At 39.7% G+C, this 27370-nt stretch overlaps 1 protein-coding gene across 2 annotated transcripts in view; it reads right to left on the bottom strand.

The window, feature by feature from the left end:
• Window positions 1-371: 371 nt before the first annotated feature.
• The window catches only part of tll1 (tolloid-like 1), a 109515-nt gene continuing 82516 nt past the window's right edge, over window positions 372-27370 (bottom strand). For both annotated transcript variants that reach the window (XM_054778372.1, XM_054778373.1), the window contains 5 exons: window positions 17819-17944; window positions 7348-7475; window positions 3894-4107; window positions 3495-3745; window positions 372-2144 (listed from right to left, as the gene is read on the bottom strand). In XM_054778372.1, the coding sequence (XP_054634347.1) occupies window positions 2010-2144; window positions 3495-3745; window positions 3894-4107; window positions 7348-7475; window positions 17819-17944 (854 nt within the window). In that variant the 3' untranslated portion in view covers window positions 372-2009. The remainder of the gene's footprint in view (window positions 2145-3494; window positions 3746-3893; window positions 4108-7347; window positions 7476-17818; window positions 17945-27370) is intronic.

Genomic DNA, 27370 nt, shown 5'->3' with positions numbered 1-27370 from the left:
CAACCACTGTGCTTTGGCAGCAGTCTTACGCCCTCAGGTGGCCAAATAGCGGACATCCCTCGGAAAATGTGTGAAATTCTTGAAAATGATCATAAAACTAAAGAACTTCTTAAAACTTCTAATTTGCATTATTTTAAAATATCATCTGTTTGGCATACGTCAACCAGTGTTGTACCAGGCGTTCCAGGCATGCCCAGCCCGGAGAAGGCCCCGGGGCAGACCTAGGACACGCTGGAGGAAATGATGTCTCACAGCTGGCCTGGGAACACTTTGGTGTCCTCCTGGTGGAGCTGGAGGAGGTGGCAGGAGATGAATATTCATACCTTACATAGCCATGAATTAAGGACAGCACGTTTTGAACCTGTGTGGATTTTTAATGATGCAGAGGTGGTGTGGGACATGTCGGCGTCACAGACACAGACAGATGTGGAATTATAATAATAACAATAATAATATTAATAATAAAAGATGCTGGATCAGGATGACGTGGAGCTTGGCACATGACTTTGCACACACACATTTGATATCATCTCTGACAACACACACATAGAATACACGTATGCGGGGGGGGGGGGGGGGGGGTTGTGGGGTATACACATCAATGTATTTGGATTGTAAGCTAGGAAAGGACGCACATGCACCATCTGTGACTTCTTCTCTTTTCTTTCAAACAGCAAAAGCATTCAGACTGAAAGACAAGACACGGCATCCATGGAGTGCTAAGGCAATGAAGTAGTTCCACAGGACTAGCGCCCGCTGGCGACGCTTCCTGCACCCGTTCACCATCCCTCACTCAGCGTTTCCTTGTTTTTAGCACCAATGAGAACGAACGCCTCCCCCGTGAGGATGAATATTCCCTTCCGGGATGTCCACCAAAACACATCAAAGCAGTGCGGGAAAGATTCCACGGAAGGGTCTGAGAAGTGATGATGCCGGGCTTTCACATTGATTTGCGGGTTCATTTGGGACGACAGTGACTCGAGAGGGAGCCACAAGAGCAGGTCGTCCAGACACTTGGAAGGATCCTCGCTCCCTCCATCCTAGTACTGTCGCTCACCCACCTTGCCCCCGGTGCTGCCCACACTGGTGTGTGTGGTCGGAGAAGCCGTCGGCGCAAATTGGCAGTCACGTTTCCGTCTGACTGCCCCAGGGCAGCTGTGGCTACAGATGTAGTTTACCACCACCAGTGTGTGACTGAGGAGTGAATGAATGATGCGTACACTTCAAAAGCGCTATATCAAATGTAATCCATTATCATTATTATTACTTTCTGGTTGGTTTCCTGTGACCAAGTTCCATTTTCATCGCAGTGTCACGGTCAGGCGGCGGGAGGTGGGGAAAAATACATCACCAATTTCCACAGAACCTTGTGTCAGGGGCAAAGGAAGAAGCTAAAACATTTTGGAGCAGATCCAGCATATTTTCGCTGTTTTTGTGACTGCATTGAGGCCAAGTAGGGGCACTGAGCCACCAGACCCAGCAGATGGAGCCGTGGTGGGTAAAGCATTACAGCCACCTACAGGATTGGAGAGGAAGTGCATTGCATGCCATATTGATGCTGGAGGGGCGCTTGTCATCGACTGGACATGTTTTGGATGGTTCTGCCTTGGTGGAGGTCATTTGTCTGCATGAGCGCACACACACGCACACACACACACACACACACACACATGCACAGTCACCACACAACACAAATCATCAGATCCGATACACAAGGCGGTAAAAATGTCTGCTGGAGTGTTAAAAGAAAAAGGTGAGCTGGAAAAGTTCCTTAGTTCATCCAAAGTTTGTCCTTCGCGTCATTCCGGCATCCTAAGAGGAGTTGATGTCCACAAAAAACAACAACGACAAAAAAAAAAACGATTCCACCCGCAGGATGTCCAAATGTTGCAGACTCATGTCCCTTCCACACGGAGGGGGCGTGTCCGTCCTCCTTCAACAACTCCGCCCACATGGCAGAGGCGTTCTAGCTGAGGTCGAAGGTTTGCGGTTGGGGGTGAGGGGTGGGGTCATTTCCTGGCGTGAAGGGTCTCCTGGAACTTGGCGCTGGAGTAGCGGATGTGGAAGCCCTTCTTGCTGATGGTGTCGTCGCTATGGAAACGGATGAGCACGGCCTCACTGGGAGAGTAGATTCCCTCTCTGGGCTGGAAGACAGGAAGCAGTATTTCCGCTACATTTACAACTTCGGGGTAGTCGGCAGTCAGCCGGGGTGGTTTTGAATGGGGAGGGGCGGTGCTGAAGGACACTGACACAAATACACGCAACTAGGGGGTGTCACACGATCTTGCGGAAGATTTTTTTTCCATTTCTGCTGGTTTTTGTTTGTTTTTTTCCGACAATTTCACTCTTTCTTCTCATATATTTTCTTCTCTTAATGATGGCTTTATTGCCAAAATATTTGGACTTTATTCTCATCAAATGACAGCTCTTTTTTCCAATTTCAGCATTTTTAAAAAAATTTTCCAAATATTTGAACTTTCTTCTTGTATAAAGTCATTTTTAGTAGCATGAAGTTGAAATCTTAAAGAAAAAACACATTATTTAAAAACATTCTAACTTTTTCCACAACCTGATTTTCCAAAAATGGCAACTTATTTGTAGTTTTGTTTGTATAATAAATAATAATGTGTTTTCTCTTTGATATTTCAACTTCATGCTACTAAAATGATGACTTTTATTCCTGTGAAATGGAGAAAATGCACAAGAAGAAAGTTGAAATAGTTGGGAAAAACTCCCCAGCAGAAATGAAAAAAAAGCTGTCATTTTTCGAGAATAAAATCCAAATATTATGAGAATAAAGTCAGAATTAAGAGAAGAAAGTTAGCAAGAAGAAAGTTGGAAAATAGTTGGAAAATTTAATAAACAGCAGAAATGTGGAAAAAAAGCTGTAACTTTACGAGAATAAAGTCAAAATATTATGTGAATAAATCATAATTAAGAGAAGAAAATTTACAAAACAGCTGGAAGAGCTGAAAAAAACCCCAGAATAAAATCCAAATATTATAGGAACAAAGTCATAATGAAGTTGTTGTTCAGGAAAAAAAGGCTTGTGGGCGCGATAATAAACAAATGAATGAATCAATAATGAATAAGAAGTGGATAATCAATATATCAATATATCAATCAATATCTTGCCATGTGCATGCAGCTTCACTCTGTGCATTGCTTTCAGCACCTTGGCGCATTTGTTGCACAGAACAACGGCATGAACAGAGTGAGCCCTTTTGTTAGTCATAGTCTCTTCGTCTTGGCGGGTGGAGGCGGGGCCGCTAGCATACACACACAGAGTGCAGAAGAGCGTAACGTAGTAGAAATTAAATTAGTGGATTGCAATATACTGTCATATGTTTTTAAAGGTAGTGTCAAACTCTCACATTGTCTCGTTTCGTGACACCCCTACGTGATGACAATGATAACCTATTCTTCTACAGCGATGGGGCGCTACATGGAATCTAAAATGAATTTCTAGGTCCGACATGACGGCACCGGCTTACCCCCGAGCCGCAGAATCGACCCAGCCGGTGCGAGTCGCCGTCGTAGCCGTTGTAGAGCTCGATGTAGTCGTAGCCGCAGTCGGCCTCCTCCTCCACCTCGAAGGTGACGAAGCTCAGCTCGATGCCGTAGCCCTGCACGGCCGTCAGCAGCCACTCGCACTCGCTGTGGCCCGGGTAGTTGTTGTCGCCGAACTGGGCGTGAGAGTAGAGGTTCTTCTGGTGGGCGTCCGCCTTAAGGCGACCTCCGCACTCTGCGGAAGGAGGGGGACAGAGGTAGCTGACGATGCTTTGCTTTGTTTCCCACCTACAAGTCAAAACTTCCTTGTGTTGACAATGACAACATTAGATGACCATAGAGCTCAATCCCGCCACTAGAGGGAGACATTTACCCGCCGTTACCTGTGGAGTGCGAGGCCTGGAAGCCCTTCCTCTGCACAGAGGCGTCAGAGATGAAGCGGAGGTACATCCTGTTGCCCGTGGAGATCAGCGGCTCCGGCACCTTGCTGCCGCACAGACGACCCAAGATGGCTGCCGTGTCAGTGTCCCCGTCGAAGGCCTCCAGGTGGTCGTACGCGCACTCCTGGTGCTGCTCGATCTCAAACTCACTGAAGGCCTGGAGGAGGAGGAGGAGGAGGAGGAACTGTTAACCTGCTGCTCCTGTTGCTTATAGGTGAGACACGGTCCTTCATTTTCACATGTGCAATGCATCCGTGTGGAATGTACCTGTCATGAACAGTATCTTGTGGGGGGAGCGTGTTAAAAAGCTTTCTTTTAATACGCCATTTGAAGAACAAACACTTGATGGGGTACGGGGAGTGTGATCATCAGCCAAAACGCTAGACAACAGTCAGAAGACTAAGCTAATAACCCCCGAAATAATTGAATTCATCGGACGAGATGAGCAGCACTTTGTCAGCGGTGGAAGAGCGGGTTCGCCGACTGCTCTCTCGCTTGGAGCCCACCTACGTGCTACCTGGAAGTCCTGCTAGAGCTCCAGCGATGTACTCTCACATCCAAAGTCTCTTAAAGAAGACGTCTCATCCCGGTGACACAGTAAATGTTCCCTTGAAAAAGTCAGTCGCACATGCTTTTGCTTTTGTCTAGATGAAGGTGATTTTATGGCTCCTCTTGAAAAAAAAAAATCACTCTTAAAAAAAGGGTGATTTTATTCAAAATATATATGTATTTCAAAATTTCTATAAAAATTATTATTATAATATTACAATTGTAATTTTTTAAATGTAAAACATTTTTATTAATTAATTACTAATTTTAATACAAACGTAAAAATGAACACTTTAAAAATATTTTAATAATAAATATTTTTTAATTAAATTTTCAATATTTTAAATTACTCATTTCAATTAAAAAAAATTTAATAAAAAAAATTTAATTTTAAAAAATACTTCTAATCAATTTTTAAAACGATTAATTTAAATAAATTATTGTAAATATTTTAAATGATTAATTATTTTTTTAAATTAGTTACTAATTTTAGGCATGGTGGCCTGGTGAACATAAAGAACATAAAGAACTTGCTTACAACCTTCTAAATACACTTTTTAACACGATTAGAGCCCTCTAGATATGCAATAACACCCCTATAGCCACCTTTACACTCCTGTTATCAAATATAGTAGACATAATAGGAGAAAATAAGACATACGACATAAAAAAACTGTTTACGACCATCTACATACACGTTTTAACATTATTAGAGCCTTCTAGGCATGAAATGCCAATTTTAAAGTTGAAATATTAAAGAAAAAGATGTTATTTTCTTTTATTATTAGAGCGTGTTGGCCACACAGGAGACGTCAGGAGATCTGGGTTCGAGTCTCTGTTGGGCATCTCTGTGTGGAGTTTGCATGTTCTCCCCGTGTATTCGTGGGTTTTCTCCGGGTACTCCCACGCTTTCCTCCCACGCTCCGGAAACATGCATGTTAGCTTCATTGGCGACTCTAACTTGTGAGTGCGAATGATTGTGCGCTGCCATTGGCTGATGTACCCCATCTCTCGCCCGAAGCCAGCTGGGATAGGCTCCAGCATACCCCACGACTCTAGTGAGGAAAAGTGGTATAGAAGACGGATGGATAATTACTCATTTAATTAGTAATTACCAATGTTTTGCCCCCCTGGCAGTCAGTGGACCTTGGAATTGTCCTGACTTTTCCCCTTTATATGGCACCCCAGGCCAATAGCGCTCATAAATAAATAGAAAAATGTACAATGAATCCAAGTGATCGGTATCGGCCCAGTTCACTCTTGGATGATCGGTATCGGAATTGGCAGCAAAAACCCTGATCGGAGCATCCCTAAAATGAATACATTTGCCATCTTGACCAAGTCTGTGCAGGATAACTGTCAAGAAAGCAATCAAATCCATTGAAAGTAGACCCTATGAAATACGTTTTATTCTAATATTTCGATGTTATTCCCATTATATTACAACTTTTTCCCCCAACCTGATTTTCCGAAAATCACAACTCTTTTAATTTAATTTGTCATAATATTACGACTTTAAGAAAATAGCATGTTTTTTGTTTAATATTTCAGCTTTAAAATTGGTATTTCACGTTTAGAGGGCTCTAATGATGATTAAAAAGTGTATTTAGAAGGTCATTGTTTTATGTCTTACGTTTTATTTTCTCCTATTATGTCTACTATATTGGGTAATAGGTGTGTAAAGGTGACTATAGGGGTGTTATTTCATGTCCAGAAGGCTCTAACAATGTTAAAAACTGTCTTTAGAAGGTGGTAAACAAGTTTTTTATGTCTTACATGTTTTATTTTCTTTTATTATGTCTACTATATTGGGTAACAGAAGTGTAAAGGTGGCTATAGGGGTGTTATTGCATGTCTAGAGGGCTCTAATAATGTTAAAAACAGTGTTTAGAAGGTCGTGAACAAGTTTTTTATGTCTTACATGTTTTATTTTCAGTTATTATGTCTACTATATTGGTTAATATGACTGTAAAGGTGACTGTTATTTCATGTCATGAGGGCGCTAATAATTTTAAAAGGCATATTTAAAATTTCGTAAACAGGTTTTCTATGTCTTATTTTCTATTATTTATTTCATTATTGTCTTACTATTATCTTATTAGGTAATAGGAGGAGTAAAGGTGATTATAGGGGTGTTATTTCGTGTCTAGAGCGCTTTAATAATGTTAAGAAGTGTATTTAGAAGGTAGTAAACATTTTTTTAATGTCATATGTTTTATTTTCTCTTATTATTCTTATTATTATGTCTACCACACTGGGTAATAGGAGTGTAAAGGTGACTGTAGGGGTGTTATTTCATGTCTTAAGGGCTCTAATAATGTTAAAAAGCACATTTAGAAGGTCATAAACAGGTTTTGATTTATAAATAAGGAATCCTACTTTGTGGAAATTCATTTATGACGTGATAAACGGGGGATTACTGCATATATTAAAGCTAGATTGACAGACTTGATGAATCCTGTGTGGACAATAAAGTGTTTGTGTGTCCCCAGATGTCCCGTGCATGCACACATCCTTACAATTCAACAGAACAAAAATGAACGTTTGCAGTCGGCCTGAAGAAAATGGGCTACTGGCGAGCAGCGCCTGAATTTAACTAGCATAAATGTATGCATGTGTGCACACTTGCAGGCTAAAGGCACACACACACACATACACACACACACAACGGTGAGACCTGGCGGTGGCGGGGGGGGACAGATGGTGAACGCCTGGGGCCTCTTTCTAACGCATGAACACACGCTTGCAGAATTCAGCGTCGATGTTGCATTTCTCAGTGGAAACGTGGTGAAAAATGTAGCAGAGGTTCACTGAGGTGCACCGTTGGAAGGCTTTTAAGGCCACTTACGATCCTGACACGATGTCCCGGCGTGGCCGTGATGTCCCAGGTGCACTCCTTGCGGCTGGGGTACTTGTCGGGCCAGTTGGGGCTGCTCAGGGTCCCGCTGGGGCTGTGGATCTTGTGCTCGCACTCAGCTGCACGCACACAGATACACACACACACACACACACACACACATATATACACATACGCACATAGGAAGTTAAAATCAGGGCTGCACAGGAAGAGGTCAAAGGAAATGGAAAGGGAACAGGAAGCAAAGAAAGGAGAGCGCCTCGCAAGGAGATATTTGTAAAAGCACCACGTCCCGCTGACAAGTTCAATGTGTTCAATGAACAGCAATGTTTTTGAAGCTCGCTGATAGCTTGCTCAGAAAAATGTCACAACTTGTCCATTTTGTCTTCCTCGTGCACATTTAGGCTCCAGTGACGTCTTCTGTTCCCCCCTTCTTCCTGAGGTCAGTGGGGACTAGCAATAAGCAGCATAACATGTACTATCTGACTTAGGACGCTTAGTACTTGTACGTATCTTTAGCACCACAAGTTATCTGTAACTATCAATCATGGACAATCATGGACGTACGCCAAACCTTTTTCCTCCAGCGAGGGCCAAATAGTGAAAAATGAAAGGATGCCACTTTGCCATGTTGATATTTTGTAAAGCAACACATGTACAGTAAGAAGAAGTTAGATATTTCACATATTAAGACATGCATATCGTCATATAAACGCCTATTATTAATATCACCTTCACTCTTTGCTCCTTTTTCCCCATTTTTGCTTTTTTCCCCCAAATATTTCAATTTTCTTCATAAACAAACTTTGTCAATGTTCTTCTCTTGATATTATGATTTTATTACCATAATATTGCAACTTTTTCCTCAATCAAATGTTCCAAAAATGCTAACTTTTTTTTGTTTTGTTTAGGGATAACTGATAATATCGGCATAAAAATTTAACATTGGTCAATATTTTTTTTTCCCCCATATAATGCAAGCCGATATAGCCCTTTACGTCTCAAAACATTGCTGACTTTGCTGCGTTGTGTAGTTAATACTTTACACCAGGAGATGGTGGACATCTCTGTAACGTAAACCTGAGCAACATTTGTGGGCTTTTCTATACAAAGTTTAGGAGTTTGTAGACTTTTGATTACAACAAATTTGACGATAAATACAGAACTAATTTGTAGTGCATTCATACATAATAAATAATGATAATTAGGGCTGTCAAATGAATCAGATTAATCACGGTTTTCAAATTAATCATGATTAATCACCATGTCCCACTATGTCTGAAAATATACCCATTTTTGCTGCTGTAACATCTAAATGTCCCCGTTGTGGGATAAAAAAAAAGTACAATCTAATATATCTGTATGTATTAACAGCTCCAAATGAACTGAAAATTTTAATCAAGTTATGCAATGGCACACATGTCTGAAAATTGATTTGGCTAACACTGGTTTCTTTAATAGCAGAAGTTTTTTTTTTTTTCCCCCCCCGCAACCTCATTTTCCAAAAATGACAACTTTTTTATAATATTCCGACTTAATAAACAAAAAAGCGTCCTTCTTTAATATTTCAGCTTTGTGCTACTAAAATGACATTATTTTCCTGATAATACTACAAATTTATTCTCATAAAAAATACGACTTTTTTCTTTGAATATGAATTTGTGGACTTGTTGGAGGTTACTTTTAGCCACCTGATGATGCGTTGTTGCAATCGTAATTTAGTAACTTACACATTTTTTATAGCAACTTTTTTCCCTTCGTATTTGGACTCTTAATTCTTGTAAAATGACTGCTGATTTTGCCATTTTTAAATTTTTTTTTGTTTTGAAAGTTTTCTGGTTCAATGATATTTCTAGAATGTGCTACCAGCCAATACAAAAACACCCCCGTTCTGCACTTTGGACACCCCTGATGTATACTTTCTTCCCCAAGGCGCCCTCTACTGTTGCCTAGTGAAATTTATTTTTATCAGAAGCGTAAGAAAAGGATGATCCAGTGCAAAAGCACTACCACATAATGTGTATGTATATACAGTATGTTACAAATAGCACGTTAATGACGTATGTGCGATCTAAATAAACAGAAGTGCAAAGAAAAACAATGAGTGGATGTTCTTATCACTCACTTTGTAACTCTTAAATTTGCTGAACTTAAGTGTGCTTGCAAATCCCAGAAAATTCACTCAAAACATTTGACTTCAACTGAAATGACATGGCGTCTTTGAACGCAACTCCTCATCGCTCATAATAACGCAGTTATTATTAAAGAAACCATTGTTAGGTAAATAGATTTTTAGACATCTCTTACCCTGATTTTAACTTTCAGTTCATTTGGTGCTGTTAATACATACAAATATATACAATCCTGCCCAGTCATTTATCTTTTTCTTAATGAAATACAGTAAAAATGGGCATATTTCAGCCATAGTGATTAATCATGATTAATTAATTTGAAAAACGTTATTAATCTAATTACAAATTTAAATAATTTGACAGCCCTAATATTTTTAAAAATAAAATATAGTAAAAATGGGAAGATTTCAGACATTGTGATTAGTCATGGTTAATTAACAAGAAAATCGTAATTAATCTGATTAAAAATTTTAATAATTTGACAGCCTTAATATTTTTTTAAAATAAAATACAGAAAAAATTGGCATATTTCAGACATAGTGATTAAGGATGAATAATTAATTTGAAAGCCATGATTAATCTGATGAAACCTTTTAAAAATTTCACAGCCCTAATATATATTTTTTTATAAAATACAGTAAAAATGGGCATATTTCAGACATAGTGATTAATCATGATTAATTATTAGGAAACTGTGATTAATCTGATTAAAATTTGTAATAATTTGAAAGACCTAATATATACTGTATGTATGTATATGTATATGTATATATATATATATATATATATATGTGTGTGTGTGTGTGTATATATATATATATATATATATATATATATACACTGTATACACATACAGTACTGTATACTGTATATGTCAAATGTACAGTATGTGGTGTAATATCCAAGAGCTGCCTTACTAATGCTCACACAACACAAGAGATGATGAGGCTGCCATGGCAACAACAAAGATGGCGTCAGTGTGATTTTTTACATCTCAGCATGCTAACACAGGCTAACCAGGAAACAAAAACAGTTTCGGAGAATGTTAATGTGCGCTTGTCAGTAGATGAGATGCGATGGGAAGTTGAAAGTATGCAAAAGACAAACAAGATGAAGCTTTTATTTTATTCAAAGAGAAAGAAGAAATGCTTTACAAGACGATGATGATGAGTGTGATTGCGACACGTAGAAAATCCACACTTAGTACATGAAATCACGGCCGATACGTGAGAAATAGTTGTCAGTATTTGTCTTACGGGATGCCATCACGTAAAACACGTAACACAACAAACACAAACATGCACGTCACACCTCACACACAGCAGCAAGACTTCCAAGATGATTTCCATGACTGTGCAAGCTTGCTAGGTCAAACTGGGTCAAGCTTGGCTACACACGTCATCCAGCGGTGCGGCTGTGTACGTGTTCATTTCAGTGCTTTGTGGCAAGCGTGTCATGGCACCAAATCGGCATCAAATATGACACCGGATGTCATCACCACACCACCTGAGACTCGCCAATGAATAACAGCAATTGAGACGTCCGTGAACATATCCATCTTTGACGCTCATTTGAAACATGCTGCTGCTGTGCTGCCTCGCTCTTCCCCCTCCAAACACGCCTGCTAACTTGACGTTGACATTCAACTTTTGCAATAAAAGTTTTTTTTGTTACAGTTTCCAACTATCTCTACTTTTTAGAAAAGAAAAGAAAAGAAAATCGTAATTATGACGTAGTTCCCGTAATGTTACAACTTTTTCCGTAACCTAATTTTCCAAATGTTACAACTTTCATAATATTACGAGTTTTTTTTTTTATTTTTTAAGTGTCTTTCTTTAATATTTCAACTTTATGCTACTAAAATGACATTATTTTTCCTCATAATATTACAAGTTTATTCTCATAAAATTGCTACTTTTTTCTCATTAGAATACGACTTTAGTCTCAATCCCAGCCACTTTTCAAAATGTATACCCTTCGGTAGAGGCCATTTTAGACCATCTGGACTGATTTTTTGTGTGTGTTCTATGCCCATATACTGTAAACATGGAACCTACCAAACGAAAGACAAGACTTGTCTTTCATCAGAAAAAAACAGTTTGTTTCTACCTTTTTCCATTCTTTAGTAACCAGCAGTAGAATATAGGTATGTTTTAGGAAAGTATCAGTTCCCAACTAAAACAGGGAGAAAAACAGCTTTTTGTGAAAAGATACATTTCAAGCACACAAATATGTTTTGTTTTGTGACAGCTCAACTATCTAAACAACTACACCACAACATAAACAACACAAAAAATTGTTGTTTTACACCAAAATAACAATTTATTTACAAATATAACACCAACTATTTACAGTTTTCACTTTTGGAACTAAACTGTGCGTGTGCGCGCATGTGCGCGTGTGCACACCTTAAACTTTCCCTACAATGTGTACGTAACCTTCTGCACGCTACATTCCTCCACGCTCTCTCACTTCCTCCTCGCTGTCGAGCGAGTTAATACATGCAAAAGATCCATGCCGAGCTCTTACGAAATGCGCTTCTTCCACCTTGTGGCTTTTTTATGGCTAAAAACTGCATGAAAAGTCACCTCTTTTATTGTGCACTTGCGTCATCACCTCTTTTTTGCCTCTCGCAAAAAAAAAAAAAAAAAAAACATAAAAGAGGGGGCGTTCGGGTTTTAAAAAAGGTATACTGTAAATACATCTTTGGCATGAATGAGTTCATATTTAGTTTTTTTGTTACATTTTCTAACTATTTCTTCTTGTACATTTTCTTCTGGTAATTGTGACTTTCTAACTTTTTCCGCAACCTCATTTTCCAAAAATTATAATATTCCGACTTAAAGAAATAGCATCTTTCTTTAATATTTAGACTTTATGCTACTATAAAATGATTTTTCCTCATAATATTACAAGTTTATTTTTGTAAAATTGAAACTTTTTTGTCATTAGAATACAACTTCAGTCTGTTAATATTTTGTTTTTTGGGTTAAATTTTCTAACTGTTTCTACTTGGACTTACTTACTTCTTGTCAATTTTCTTCCTGTACTTCTGACTTTGTTCCTGTGACATTACAACTTTTTCTGCAACATCATTTTCCAAAAACTTTTTCATAATCCCGACAACTTGTTAAAAAAAAGGTGCAACTAAGCTTTGTGATGTAGATGAAAGAGCCTGTTATTAATATCAATTTCATCTTTCGCCCTTTTGCCCCCTTTTTGCTGGTGTTTTTTCTTTATTTTCCACATATTTCAACTTTCTTCATAAACAATCTTTGTAAATTTTCTTCTCTTGAAATTATGACTTTATTCCCATAATTCTGGTACTCTTTCCCCAGTCTGACAACTTGAACTTTGTTTTGTTTGTTTGTCATAATTACGAAGGCGTATTAAGGCCACACTGACAAAAAAATAAATAATCTGAGATTTCGAGAGTAATATAAAATTAACTAGAAAAAAGTTGTAAATTTACATGAAAAAATTCGTAATACTACAAGAATAAAGTCGTTAATTTGCAAGAATAAAGCCGTGCATTTATGAGGAAAAAAGTCATAAATTTACTTATGTCGTAAATTTACGAGAAAAAAAGTTGTACAATTACAAGAAAAAAGTCATAAAATAAAAAATCACAATATTACGGGAATAAAGTCAGAAATTTACAAGAATAAAGTCGCGAATTCATGAGAAAAAAAACTTGCAATATTACAAGAATAAAGTCGTAAATTGACAAGAAAAAAGTTGCAAATTTATGAGACAAAAACTCATAATATTAAGAGAATAGGGTCGTAAATTTACAAGAATAATGTCAGAAATGTACATAAATAAAATCGAAAATTTACAAGAAAAAACTCGTAATATAATTTATTAAATTTATTACGAGAAAAAAAGTCATACATTTACGAGACTAAAGTAGTAAGTTTACAAGAAAAAAGTTGTATATTTACGAGAAAAACAATCTTAACATGATGCCAATAAAGTTGTAAATCTACCAGAAAAAACTTGTAATATTACAAGAATAAAGTAAGAAATTTACGAAAATAAAGTCAGAAATGTACAAAAATAAAGTCTGAACTTTACAAGTATAAAGTAAATAAGTACATTTCAGAGAAAAAAAAGGTAATATTATAATATCGTAATATTATGAGAATAAAGTCGTAAATTTACAAGAACAAAAGTTGTACATTTATGAAAAAAGGCGTAAATTGATGAGAAAACAACTCATAATATTACAAGAATAAAGTCGTAAATTAACAAGGAAAAAACTTGTAATATGAATGGTAAATGCTCTTTCACTTGTAAAGCGCTTCGAAAACTGTTTACCTACTGATGACGCAGCATCAGGAGCAACTGGGGGTTCAGTATCTTGCCCAACACACGATCACAGGAGGCCAGAGGATCGAAACCGCTACCTGCAGGTTGGGAGACGACCACTCTACCACCTGAGCCATGCCGCCCCCGTTTTACGAGAGTAAAGTCCTAAATTTACAAGAATAAATTTGAAAATTAATGAGAAAAAAACCTGTACTTTCACAAGAATAAAGTCGTAAATTAACGAGAAAAAACTTGTAATATTACAAGAATGAAGTCATAAATGTAAAAATAAAGTCGTAAATTTACGAGAACAAAGATTAAGAGAATAAAGTCAGAAATTTGCCTGAAAAAACTTGTAGTATTACGAGAATAAAGTCGTAAATTTACAAGAATAAGGTCGTAAATTAACAAGACAAAAACTCGTAATATTACGAGACTAAAGTCGGAAATTTACGAGAATAAAGTCGGAACGTTACAAAAAAACCTTGTAATATTATGAGAATAAAGTCGTATATGTACAACAATAAAGTTGTGAATTTACGAGAAAAAAAGAGCAGTAAATTTATGAGACTAAAGTCGTAAATTTATGAGAAAAAAGCTGCACATTTACTAGACTAAAGTTGTACATTTACGAGAAAAAAAATGTGTACATTTACGAGAAAAAAAGTACTAAAATGATGAAAACCAACTCATAATATTAAGAAAATAAAGTTGTAAATTTACCAGAAAAAACGTATACTATTACAAGAATAAAGTCGTAAATTTACCAGAAAAAAGTGTTAAGCTATGAAAGCAGCTATGAAAAGCGGGGACTTAGTGGAGGGGGCGTGGTGAGGAATTTTTTATTTGTTTATTATTTTTATTTTATTTTTATTTATTTTCCCTCTGACACGTATGACACCATCACACCTCATATTAACAGTTGAATTCTCCCAAATGTACGACCTTATTTCTCATAAATTTATGACTTTTGTTCTCGAAATCTTCGATTTTTTTGGTCAATGAGGCTCTAATACGCCAGTGAGGATGCCTTATAAGGTGCGTGGTGACGTGTGCTACGTTTGACTGTGGATGGTGTGAACGTGCTACGGTGTGTTTGAATGCTTATGTTTTGTGGTTGGAAGCAGAAATGAGTGTTATGGGTGTCAAATGAGACGGGCAGAAACACAGAGTGCCACCTTCCTGATAGACCGTTATGCGGGAACCGGAGTAGATGTGTATGCATGGATGTGTGTGTGGATGTGTGTGCATGTGCACTGCAGCTCTCGTCACATTTGCATACCTCAATGCGCCTCACATGGAAGAATGTGATCAACATGAACAGTCCTGGGACTTTTCAGACACACCTTGTATGTATAATATATATGTTATAAATACAGCATACATATACAGTCAAACTTGTCTATAGCGGCCACTAGAGGGAGTCTGGAAAAGTGGCCGCTATAGACAGGTGGCCCCTATAGACAGGTTGTCGTCCAGTTTGAATGTTGACCAGTAGAGGAAAAAAAAGGGAAAAAAATAATAATAATAATAATGTTGACCAGTAGAGGGCACTGCGGACTGCGGATAAAAGTTGTACAGCACTACTAGGCTTGTTATTATCATGATTCATGGTTTTAATTCATCCTGAACATGCATGAGTCAAACAGTAGCACATCACATAGTACAATTCACAATTTTGCATGTCCAAAAAGGAGTAGGAAGAAGTAAAGCTTATTTAATCCTACCCCTCATCAGTTTCACATCAGTTGCAATACATTTATTCACCTCTTGTTCTTCCAAGTGTACTTTGTAGGTCTACATGACAATGTAGTGCAATCATAGCCAAGGTTTTTACTTACTAAAAGGAAGCTAGAGGCTTAATAATAACTGATAGAATATATCCACCACCCACAGAACAAAGCTGTGCTAGTAATGTCTTACGCTTGTTTTTTATATTTTACTTTTTACAGCTTTAGTTCATCAGGAAGTGACGGTGGGCGTCCCGAGCAGGAGAGCTAGGCTCAGTGCTAGCTGTGAGTTTGGAGAGAGTTGGGAAGTGTGTTTATGTTGGCGTGGATGTAAAGTCCTGCAGTGTTCTCCGCTGTTAATAAAGCCATTAAAGTGCATCGGCGACGTGAGTCTCTCCTTCCCCACAACAAGCGGCATTACAGTATTGACCAGTGCACACCAGGAAATAAACGGTGTCACTTGTTACAGGCATTGGCTGGACAGCTATGTAGTGGGGCTTGTTTAACCTTTGCCTTGTGGGCAAGCAGGAAGGAGAGACGATGCTGAGAGATGTGTGTGTGTTCTGAGCTGCTGTCCGGTGGCCGCGTTCAATAAATAAAGTTGGCAGAAGCAACAGGAGAAGTTTCCTTCTTTGCTTCAGAGCTGAATAACACTGACAAGTTAACAGACTAGTAGCGAATGGAAAAGAAGACAGCTTTTTTTGTGTCGAATACAGAAGATGAGGACTTTGATGGATTTGTGGATGAGGATTGATGAAAAATAACGTGAGTACATTCTAAAATACTTCAATTAAGTACAACCCAACTCAGTTTTGCTCCCGCTGCCGCATGCATGCTAGCGTATGTTTTTTCTTTTATTGTAGCGTCGCTGGGAGCACGTCTTGTTCCCAGCCTAATTTGCGGTAATGTTTTGGTGCAAATGCTCTTAAAGTTACATGTTTGACCAGGAAATAGCAAGCTCAAAAGAAGACGGCTTTTTTATGTGGAACAACTGACAGTTTGTGTGGATCTTGTGAATGATTGTGACTGAGCTAGGACTCAGTAATTAAAGTCTACACACGACGGCTTCATTGATTGAAAAACGAAACTTTTTCGTGCATGAAGCTTCTACTTGAGTTGGTAATTTGGCCGCTATATGCAGTCAGATATTGACCAAGGGAGACAAAATGGGTGGCCGCTGGCTGCGTTAGAGAGGTGACTGCTATACACAGGGTCTATAACATGTAAATTTGCTGGGGGGGATTTTTCAGTGGCTGCTATAGGCAGGTGGCCGTTTTATAAAGGAGGCCGCTAAGACAGGTTTGACTGTACTGTATATATATATATACTGTATATATGTATATATATACAATATACATATGTATAGTATTTTTTAAAGTCAGAATATCAGAAAAATAAAACAATCAAGTTGTAATTTTTGAAAAATTGTAGAAATTTTTAAATGTTTTAAAAGTTTGAATTTTACGAGAATAAATTTGTAATATTATGAGGAAAAATAATGTAATTTCAGGAGCACAAAGCTGAAATATTTTTTTAAGTCATAATATGAAAAAGTTGCAATTTTTGGAAAATGATGTTGCAGAAAAAGAGGTAATATTACAGGAACAAAGTCATAATTATGAGAAGAAAATGTACAAGAAGAAAGTAGAAATAGTTGGAAAATGTACCCAAAAAAATGAAATATTAAGAGACTAAGGTCGTAAACCTGGAATATTATGATGTAATTTTAGTAGCATAAAGTTGAAAGAAATACTAAAGCAGGCTCTTCTGAAATGACGAAGGTCTTCTCTTTAAGCCATAAAACTGGGAGGTCCGTGGCCTTTCTCTTTTGTGTGGCCCATGTGTTTGTTACGTCGCGTACCCACAACACATTGTGCGACCACGTGCAAGTATCGTAAGGTTTCACGTCAGACGACGGCGTAAACAAACGAGCGGGCGAACGCAAGCCAAGGCAAAATTTTCGCATAAACATTGGATGCTAACCAAAAAACACACTAACCGGGGTGGATGTTAACCGAGATACCACTGTATTTAGATTTGTCTATTCTACTCTTCGAAATCTTTACTTTTACTTTTCACACTCAAGCGCAAGGATGGATCGCGTCTAGTGCGGGTGTACCCGATGCTGTGGCCATCTTCAGATGGCGAGGTCCAGCCTGTTGTTGTAGTGTGCGTATTGAGAGTAATGGCCGTGTCGATGCACCGTGTCGTGCTTGCGGTGCTGACCGTGGTGATGGTGGTGGTGCTGATGCTGCTGCCAGTGGGCGTGGCGGTGTGCGTGCAACCCACCTTCCTTACAGTCATGTTTGTTCTCGTGCAGCACGAAGCCGTGGCGACACTGGCACACGTACGAGCCCACCGTGTTGACGCACTCGTGCTGGCAGCCGCCGTTGTCCTTGCTGCACTCGTCTTTGTCTGTCGGGAGACACACAAGATGCACGCGTCAGTGCTGAGGTCACGCGTCACGGAGGACGAAGGACCGGTTAGGGGAAAAAGGAAACGAAGAGCGACTACCCCGTGATGAGATCACGTGGCACAAAAAGGTTTAAAACACAACAGACCAATCCTTTGAAGAGAAGAGAAGAAGGCGGAGTTCAGATGGCAAGCTTGTGAACAATGGCAGCCATCGTACGACAAATGTAACAGAAGGCGGTGTGGTTGAGCATTTATTGCATAAATGGGATGTGTTTGTACAGCAGGGGTGCCCAAAGCGAGGCCCGGGGGCCATTTTAATTGTAATCTAACAAGAAAAAGTCCTAATTTTAGGAGAATAACGTAATGTTATGAGGAAAAATGTCATTTTAGCAGCATAACGTAAAAAAAATGTTTAAGTCGTAATATTATGAGAAACGACAAAACAACATCCAATGACGAGAAACAAGTCCAATTACATCAATAACATCATAATTATGAAAACAAACTTCAGAAAAAAGTTGAAATACTTGGGGAAAAAATAAGATACGGATGGCAGAAATGGAAAACAAGTCATTTTACATGAATAAAGTCAAAATATTTAGAAAAAAAGTATATAAATATATAAATGTATTCATAAATACATTAATAAATGTATTAATAAATATATATAATTGTATTATTCCATCCATCCATTTTCTATACCGCTTCTCCTCATTAGGGTCGCGGGGGTATGCTGGAGCCTATCCCAGCTGACTTTGGCCGAGAGGCGGGGTACACCCTGGACTGGTGGCCAGCCAATCGCAGATAATTGTATTTATATATATATATGCTGTAATATGTATATAAATGTATTACAGTATATATAAATGTATAATATGTTATGTACAGCAAGGTGTCCAAAGTGCGGCCCGGGGGCCATTTGCACACTGGCCCGCAGCACATTCTAAAAATATCATTTAACAAGAAAACTTCTTTACAAGAATAAAGTCAAAATATGAAGAGGAAAAAAATCGAACAATAAAAAGTCATCATTTTATGAGAATCACGTAATATTATGAGGAAAAATAATGTCATTTCAGTAGCATAAAGTTGAAATACTAAAGAAAGATGCATTTTTATAAAGTCACAATATGATGAAAAAGTTGTCATTTTTGGAAAATGAGTTTGGGGAGCAAAAAGTTATTATATGATGGGAATAAAGTCCAAATGTTATGGGATTAAAATCATAATGTTATGAGAAGTTACATTTACAAAGATCATTTAAGAAGAAAGTTGAAATATTTGGGGGGAAAAAGAGCAAAGAGTGAAGTTGACAGTCATAATACGCGTTTTCACTTGTAGGACAACGATGAGGTGCACTTTTTTCTTGAAATATGCATAACTTTTTACGTCTTACGTCATCTCAAGCCGATCCTGATACTTTTTTTTTGTTCCAAACATGAGTTTGTGGAATTGAATATTGTTATGAAAATAGCTCAACAAAGCATTAAAAATAATGCAAGCCAAGTATTGCAGAATGGACTTTTTTAGTCCACAGCATGACCAACAATATTGTTTGGCTCTTGGATCAAACTTCGGTGAGTCAGGTCCCTAATCCAATAAAAGACAAAATTGGAAAACCATTTGACATGGTTATCGATCAATTTGTGGTGTGATTTAGAATATATGACATTTTTTTAACAAACTTTCTTCGAAGCAATAGTAATTTAGTGACAGTCCCTAGTATAAACAACCAGTGGTTACAGCGGCACTTCCCGTGCGAGCTCCCCGCACCATAACGCAGCAGTTCATGCACAGTGAGGGGGAACTACCGCTGTAGCTACGGAGCCCAATATCCAACCTCCAACGTGAACGTAACGTCACCACGGTACACCGCGGACATGTCTGCATGGCGGTGTTGCGTTTTGTTCTTCTTGCAGGTGGCGGGAGTCGAGTGGCAACCAGCTATGAAGCGCATTACCGCATCTCCCGTGTTGGAGTGCGGCCCACAGTTATCAACGTTATACGGCAACCGGATCGGCCCGATCTCGTGGCGGAAGCCGATTTTATCCGATCTTCAAAATACAGCGGATCGCCAGCCGATCCCCATCCTGAAGATCGGACCGGGACATCCCTAATTTTTAGCATATCTACATGTGTTGCTTTACAAAATATCAACCTTTCATTTTTCTCTATGTGGCCCTCACCGGAAGAATGTTTGGACACCCGTGGTGTACAGTATTGTGTGTGTGTGTGTGATGTGGTGTTACAGTGCTATTATTACGAGGCTCGGTCTCACTGTATCGCTGTCTAAGGAGCTTTGCTGCTGATGACACACACACACAGCTTCCATCGTAGCAATCCTCAGCTCAAGCACATGGTGTCCATGTGCACGGTGTCCACGTGCATGCACAGTTGTATTAGATGTGCGTGCGTGTGTGCGTGCGTGTGTGTTTGTGTGTGCGTGTGCGTGCGTGTGGGAGGTGGATGGGACCTCCCTAAAGCTTTGGGCCGGACGCCAGTCCAAAGCAATCATGAAAGCTTGTCACTGAGCCACTCTTTTTTTTTTTTTTTGAACACGTGCACAACAAACACATCGGAATAGGCATGGGTCGGTTCCTGGGTTCAAGGTATATACCATGGTATGAAAAAGTCGCTCTTTCAAAACCACTAAAATTGTGCGTCATACCGTTTCTACCATTATGAGAGAAAGTGGAAATACTTTGTCATGTCCTGTGTTATTCCTCACAATCGGAACTGGGCATCCATGTGTTGCCAAAAGTTGGTAGCTGCCTCGTTAGCACTGAGCTGCCACGCCATTATGGGTGGACATACTGTGGTGTGAAAAAGTGTTTCCCCGTTCCCGATTTCTTCTTTTTTTGTTTGTCACACTTAAATGTTTCAGATCATCAAACAAATTTAAATATTAGTCAATGACAACACAACTCAACACAAAATGCAGTTTTTAAATGAAACTTTTTATTGTTGAGGCAGAAAAAACATTCAAACCGACATGGTCCTGTGTGAAAAAGTGATTGCCCCCCGCTGTTAAAACATGACAGAGTAGCTGAGGTGAATTGAGATCTATCAGTGTGGAAAAAGTTATAAAGCCATTTCTAAAGCTTTGGGACTCCAGCCAACCACAGTGAGAGCCATTATCCACAAACGGCCAAAACATTGAACAGTGGTGAACCTTCCCAGGAGTGGCCGGACCACCGAAATGACCCCAAGAGCGCAGCCATGACTCATCCGAGAGGTCACAAAAGACCCCACAACAACATCCAAAGAACTGCAGGACTCACAGACGAAAAACACTGCTAAACAAAAAGAACATTAAGGCTCGTCTCAATTTTGCCAGAAAACATCTTGATGATCCCCAAGACCTTTGGGAAAATACTCTGTGGTCTGACAAAACAAAAGTTGAACTTTTTGGAAGGTGTGCGTCCCATTACATATGCCTTAAAAGAAACGCCGCATTTCAGGAATAAAATATGGTGGTGGTAGTGTGATGGTCTGGGGCTGTTTTGCTGCTTCAGGACCTGGAAGACTTGCTGTGATGAATGGAAGCATGAATTCTGCTGAAGGAGAATGTTGGTGACCTCAAGCTGAAAGCAACTTGGGTTCTGCAGCAGGACAATGATCCAAAACACACCAGCAAGTCCACCTCTGAATGGCTGAAGACTTTGGAGCGTCCTAGTCCAAGTCCTGACCTGAATCCTATTGAGATGCTGTGGCATGACCTTCAAAAGGAAAAGCCTCCAATGTGGCTGAATGACAACAATTGTGCAAAATTCCTCCCCAGCGCTGTAAGAGACTCATTGCAAGTTATCACAAACGCTTGATTGCAGTTGTTGCTGCTAAGGAGGCCCAACCACTTATTAGCTTTACTTTTTCACACAGGCCCATGTAGCTTTGGATGTTTTTCTCCCTTAATAATAAAAGTTTCATATAAAAACTGCATTTTGTGTTGAGTTGTGTTGTAATTGACTAATATTTACATTTGTTTGATGATCTGAAACATTTTTAAGTGTGACAAACATGCAAAAAAAAAAAGAAGAAATCAGGATGTCAGGATTGTGTGCTGCGTTACTGCCATCTACCTGTCCTGTTTGGCAGCACACTCCTGAGCATCCTGATGTGCTGATTGTCCTCGCCTATCGCTGATTAGAAGAGCTACTTCAGCTGTGTGTAAACTCATGTCCTGTGCCAGATTGTTACCCTTTGCTACACCTTGTTATGCTCACTCCAGCATTTCTGTTGCATTGCGTTTTGGCCAGCTACCCGTTGCTCTTCTAGCCCGTGTAAGTACTACCCTACCTGCTAGACGTCTTTTAGCAGTAGCGTTACACTTGTGGTACTTCTGCTAGTTTTGTTAGCAGCTCTTTTCCTTATATACCAGTGTTTTTTCCCTGCTTAGTTTTCCGTGCTAGCAGTGTTTTCGGTTATCCTTTCCCGTGACTAGGTCCGGAGGTATTTCTGTTGTACTTTGCTTCTTGTGTTGTTTTTGTATTTTTGTTATCTTTTTTGTATTAAATACTTTTTGTTACACGGATTATTGACTCTGCTTTTTGGATTCCTGAACCACAGCCACGGCCGAACATAACACAAAAAGGGGGCACTTTTTCACACCACTGTAAGTTGTAAGAACATCTGTCAAAAACTTAAATTCTACAAAAATTTATTTGTAGTTTTAGTTTAGAAAAAAATAATTTCATTAAATTACAATTTCCAAATATTTCATTTAAGAGTACACTAGGTCCCCAACTTACGAACACCCGACTAGCGAACATTCGTGGATACGAACACAAGCCGACTGGTCTATATTTTATTTTATTTTGCCTTGTAGTCGCTCAATCAGTATTTATACTGCTACTGTACATGCTTGACCAGTAGAGGGCACTGTGACACTGCTAATGCAGCCTTAGAGCTAATGGGACCTACAGAGGAAGAGTTAGACTGGGGAGATACAGTGTAAAGCTAAATGGAAAGCTAAATTGTACAACTCGGACAGAGCGTGTGATTAAAGTTTATGAAGAGTTAATAGGCCTGCTTAATTCTACACCACCCACAGAACACTACCTCTTTTAGAAGAGTCTAACCACGACGACCATTTGCCCTTTTTTCAATAACTCCTCCTCCTCCACCACAACAACGTATGCTCGACCACTCCTCTTCAAAGGTAAATAACATTTATCATTACGTATTATTATATCATTATTATTGTTTTTTTCATTAATTATCCTGGTTTAATATTACTACTGCATCCAAACTCATATTTACATACATACACATATACTGTATGTGTATACACGTACGTGTAGTACCTATATCATTGCTAATATTACCTTTCCCCCTACTTAAGAACAATTCGACATAAGAACGGTCGTCTGGAACCATTTGTGTTTGTAAGTTGGGGACCTAGTGTACAAGAATAAAGTCATAATATTGTAAAAAGCTAATTACAAACAAATGTATAATACTGAGCTAAAAAAAAGGGGTAAAAAACGTAATTTTATCAGGAAAATGTTTTTTTTATGAGAATAAAGTTTGGAACAAGAAAAAAGGTTGTAACAGCTACAAAAAATGAAAATATAAGAAGTAAATAAAGGCATATCACGAGAAAAAAGCATAATATGATTATAAGAAAAAATCCTAAATTCGATTAAGATTAAGTTGTAGTTTTAGTCGGGGGGGAAAAAAAGCAATATTCTGCAGCAATATTCTGAAATAACGCAAAAAAGTCATTGTATGGTCTTGCAAAAAAAATTAGACTTTTTGTTTTGTTTTTTTTGCATTTTTTACCCATTCATTTTGTTCGGGGGCTCCACAGAGCTCTGACTGAGAAGGAGACAGCAGAAACAAGAATTCTTGGTTATTTACTTTCAGTACACATGTTCCCCCTTCATCGTGTTGCAAAACGGACTTGTTCTTTCAGTAAAGACACCTCAAAATCACACAAACAGTATTACAGCAGTAATTACAATACAGTGAAACCGCCAAAGCGTGATATTTTTGTGGCCCATGCCTACATCAGAATGTGTCGCTTTGTGTTCGTTGCAACAGTGACGCACTACGCGGGCAGCTTGCGTGCATAGACGCGACCCGACTGCCGATACGACAATAAGTAGTGTTTCCCATACACTCATTTATTTGCGGCGGCCCCCTACAAACACATTTGCATCAGACCCCTCCAGATACATTTTTTCAAAAAAAGCCACAAATCTAGTGGACGTGGAAACACATGTCGCTCTTCTCAACCAGCGGTGAGTGCTGCTGTGGGCCCCTCCCCCATCTATACAGCCTCACAGGCAGCTCCGTCTTGTTTGTGACATTTTTAAAAAGTACAAAAAGAAGTAAAGTTTGTTTGTAGCTCGGAACATCCTGTATTTGTTTGGCTGTTCACGCCCAATTATGCCAGCCCGCCACAAATAGATTGCAGTCCTGTGGGAAACACTGGTAAGAGAAGAGAAATATTGAGAGCCATTTTCGAAAGCCAACAAATTATTGGATATTTGTTGCAATTTTACTGGGGGGGAAATGATAGCAGTGTCCCATGTTCATACTAAAACTGAAGTGCTAATCATAAAACACTACTGGATATACGCAAAGAAGTTTCAGGCCCACATTGAAGGCAATAACATAGGACACAAATACAGCAGTCACTTCACAAGACACGGTCAAATGACAAAAAGCCATCCTAGAATTAGGAGTAAAACTGGCGTAAAGTTACCAGAATCAACTCTAAAGTCTTCATCTTACGAGAGAGATGCGGTACGGTGATGCCGACAATCACAGCAAAGGGCTGACATGTACACTCTCAAGTTTGTGTGTGAAGACACTCTTTGCATCAAAGTTACTGACATGACTCATCAACGTTGCTTAAATGTGTTATATATTGTTTGTGATTATGTTCTACATTGTTTGAGCGGTAAATTCGCAAAAATGACATGTCTAATCGTCCCGCGTACATGCGCCCATCTCGCATGTGGAAACCGTTCAAATATGTATTTCGGGAAACGCTGTTACTAAGATAGTCCATCGTAACGGAGAAAAAAGTTCATGGAAACAAACAAAAACGCCAAAAAAGGTGGTCCAGCGATGCTCCGCGGAGGCCGTGGAAGCTAACGTCTAGCTAAACACTGTGGAAAATCTGGCTGAAAATTGGCTTTGGAGCTCACACTTTGCCTACCTTTGCGTACCTTTATGTTTGCCCCACCCCCAATCTGCTAACCATAAATGCCTCTAAGTCACGTGATTGAAACCCAGCGATCCTATGAGGAAATATGGACATGAGACAGAGCAGCTTTCCCTCAGGAGGAGGAGAATGGATCTGGCAAGGATCCATTAAGACGGACACCTTCTGTGTCCTGGCGCGTGTAGCACACGGCGGTCCAGGAGCCCGACCTATGGATGCAGACGGCGAGGCTGTGTTACCTCTGACCCGTGGCGAGGTGGCGAGCCTGTCGGTGACGCGGCCGCTCGCCGCCCGCTCGTGGCTGCGCTTAACGTCCCGGCAGGACTCAAAAACAAACAAACGACGTGGACATGGCGCCGCCCTGTCTGAGGGAGAGAGGGAGGATGCAGGTGACCCGGGAATCGGCCGAGGGCCGGGACACAGACACATACTTACTGGCCACAAGATGAGGGACACCTGCACTGGTTTCTTATACTCTGCGATGGTATGCAACGTTAGCTCATGTTTTAATACACAGTCGTCCCTCGCTACATCAGGGTTTTTCAATAAAGCCGAGGTCACATCCGGTTGTACGGGCTCCTACGGCCGGTCTACATACAAAAAAACACGAGAAACACACACAGAGGTTCTTTCTTTGTCATGTCAAACAAACTCTACGGGCACTTACGTTTTTTTCTGGTTGCAAGACAATCGGACACACTTGGTACGTCTTCGTGCGTCGTCCGTACGGCCACATGTGTCTTTCCTACTGTTTTGCTGGTGTCAGCTTTGGGCATCATTTTTTGCGGACTCCGTATGTGTTTTGCGCGCCACGTGTGCACCCCACATATACAAGTAGTGCAGCCGACGCACGTTCAGATATTTCTTACGTGCTCCACGAGTGTGGAGCAAGTGTGGTGTGTTGCCCGTACGGTGAGAGCGCATCAATGGCGTGACAACTCAAGTATATAAAGCTGCTTTATTCTGTATTTGTATTTATCAATGTGTATTTGTTTGCTATGCCTACTGTTTGCATGAAAGGAAATAGCAAGTTGTCATTTTTCGTCGAAAATGATTGCATGCCATTTACACACCTGTGACTTGTATAGGCTTCATTACTCCCTATAAATTGTGCCCAATAGTCGCCTGTCCACAGTCATCCCATGCTTGTCAGTAGACAACAGTCATGAAGTCGAAGGGGCTGTCAGAAAACCTCAGTAATAAAGTTCTAGAGAAGCATGAGATGGACAAAGCTACGCAGTCATCGCAGGTTCAATGGTACCACTGTGAACCTCCGAAGAACAGGGCATCTCTCCAAGATCACGGCAAAACTTTTGGCCTGAACACCAGGAACACAGCTGATGATCCGGCTCATACCATCCCTACCATTAAACATGGAGGTGGGAACATAATGCTATGGGGCTGTTTCTCTTCCTCCGGTCCTGGTGAGCTTGTCCGTGTACAAGGGACTATGAACTGTGCGAAATACATTGACATCCTGGAGAAGAACCTCTTCAAGTCTGCAAAAAGCCTGAACCTTGGGAGGAGGTTTATCTTTCAGCAGGATAATGATCCAAAAAAAGAAAGTGAAGCTTCTAGACTGGCCAAGTCAAAGCCCGGATCTCAACCCAATAGAAAACCTGTGGCGAGATCTGAAGATTGCCGTCCACCGAAGATCACCAAGGAACCTGACTCAGCTGGAGCAAAAGTCATTGCTGGCTAGCCAAAGCGACTGGAAGCTGTTATTGCTGCCAAAGGAGCTGCAACCAATTACTGACTATGACTTGATGACTTGGTGTGAATACTTTTGCAACAATGAAATACAGACGTATGCAAACTATCTATAGTAAAGAGTGCTTATGAACAAAAACAGTGATGGATTGTCATGTTTGTGCTATTTCCTTTCACGCAAACAGGAGAAACACACGATTCCTTTGTTCTGTGCTGATAAATTGTGTGTTGCTCATGGGTATGAATACGTTTGCAACCCACTGTATGTTCAAACATTGAAAAAAAAAAATCACGGCATGTGACGTCGCGGAAGCTCTGTGGTAAAAAATTGCGAGTGGAGGAAGTGACGTAGGTCTCGTGCAGGTCTCGTGCGTGCGAGTTTGACGGGCGTCGATCTTCCAACGTACGTGCGTTGGCTGTGCTGTGCATCCCAGGAGCCTCCGGTAGGCACGTTCCTCTTCCAGGTTGTACGTTGGGTGCGCTGCGATCTTCCTCCTTCGTGGGCACCACAGCTATGCTCTCAACCAGCAGAAAAGCGATTT

The sequence above is a fragment of the Dunckerocampus dactyliophorus genome, chromosome 6 (genome assembly GCF_027744805.1).
Source record: "Dunckerocampus dactyliophorus isolate RoL2022-P2 chromosome 6, RoL_Ddac_1.1, whole genome shotgun sequence".
Taxonomy (NCBI): Eukaryota; Metazoa; Chordata; class Actinopteri; order Syngnathiformes; family Syngnathidae; genus Dunckerocampus; species Dunckerocampus dactyliophorus.
This window is presented reverse-complemented; position numbering and strand designations above follow the sequence as displayed.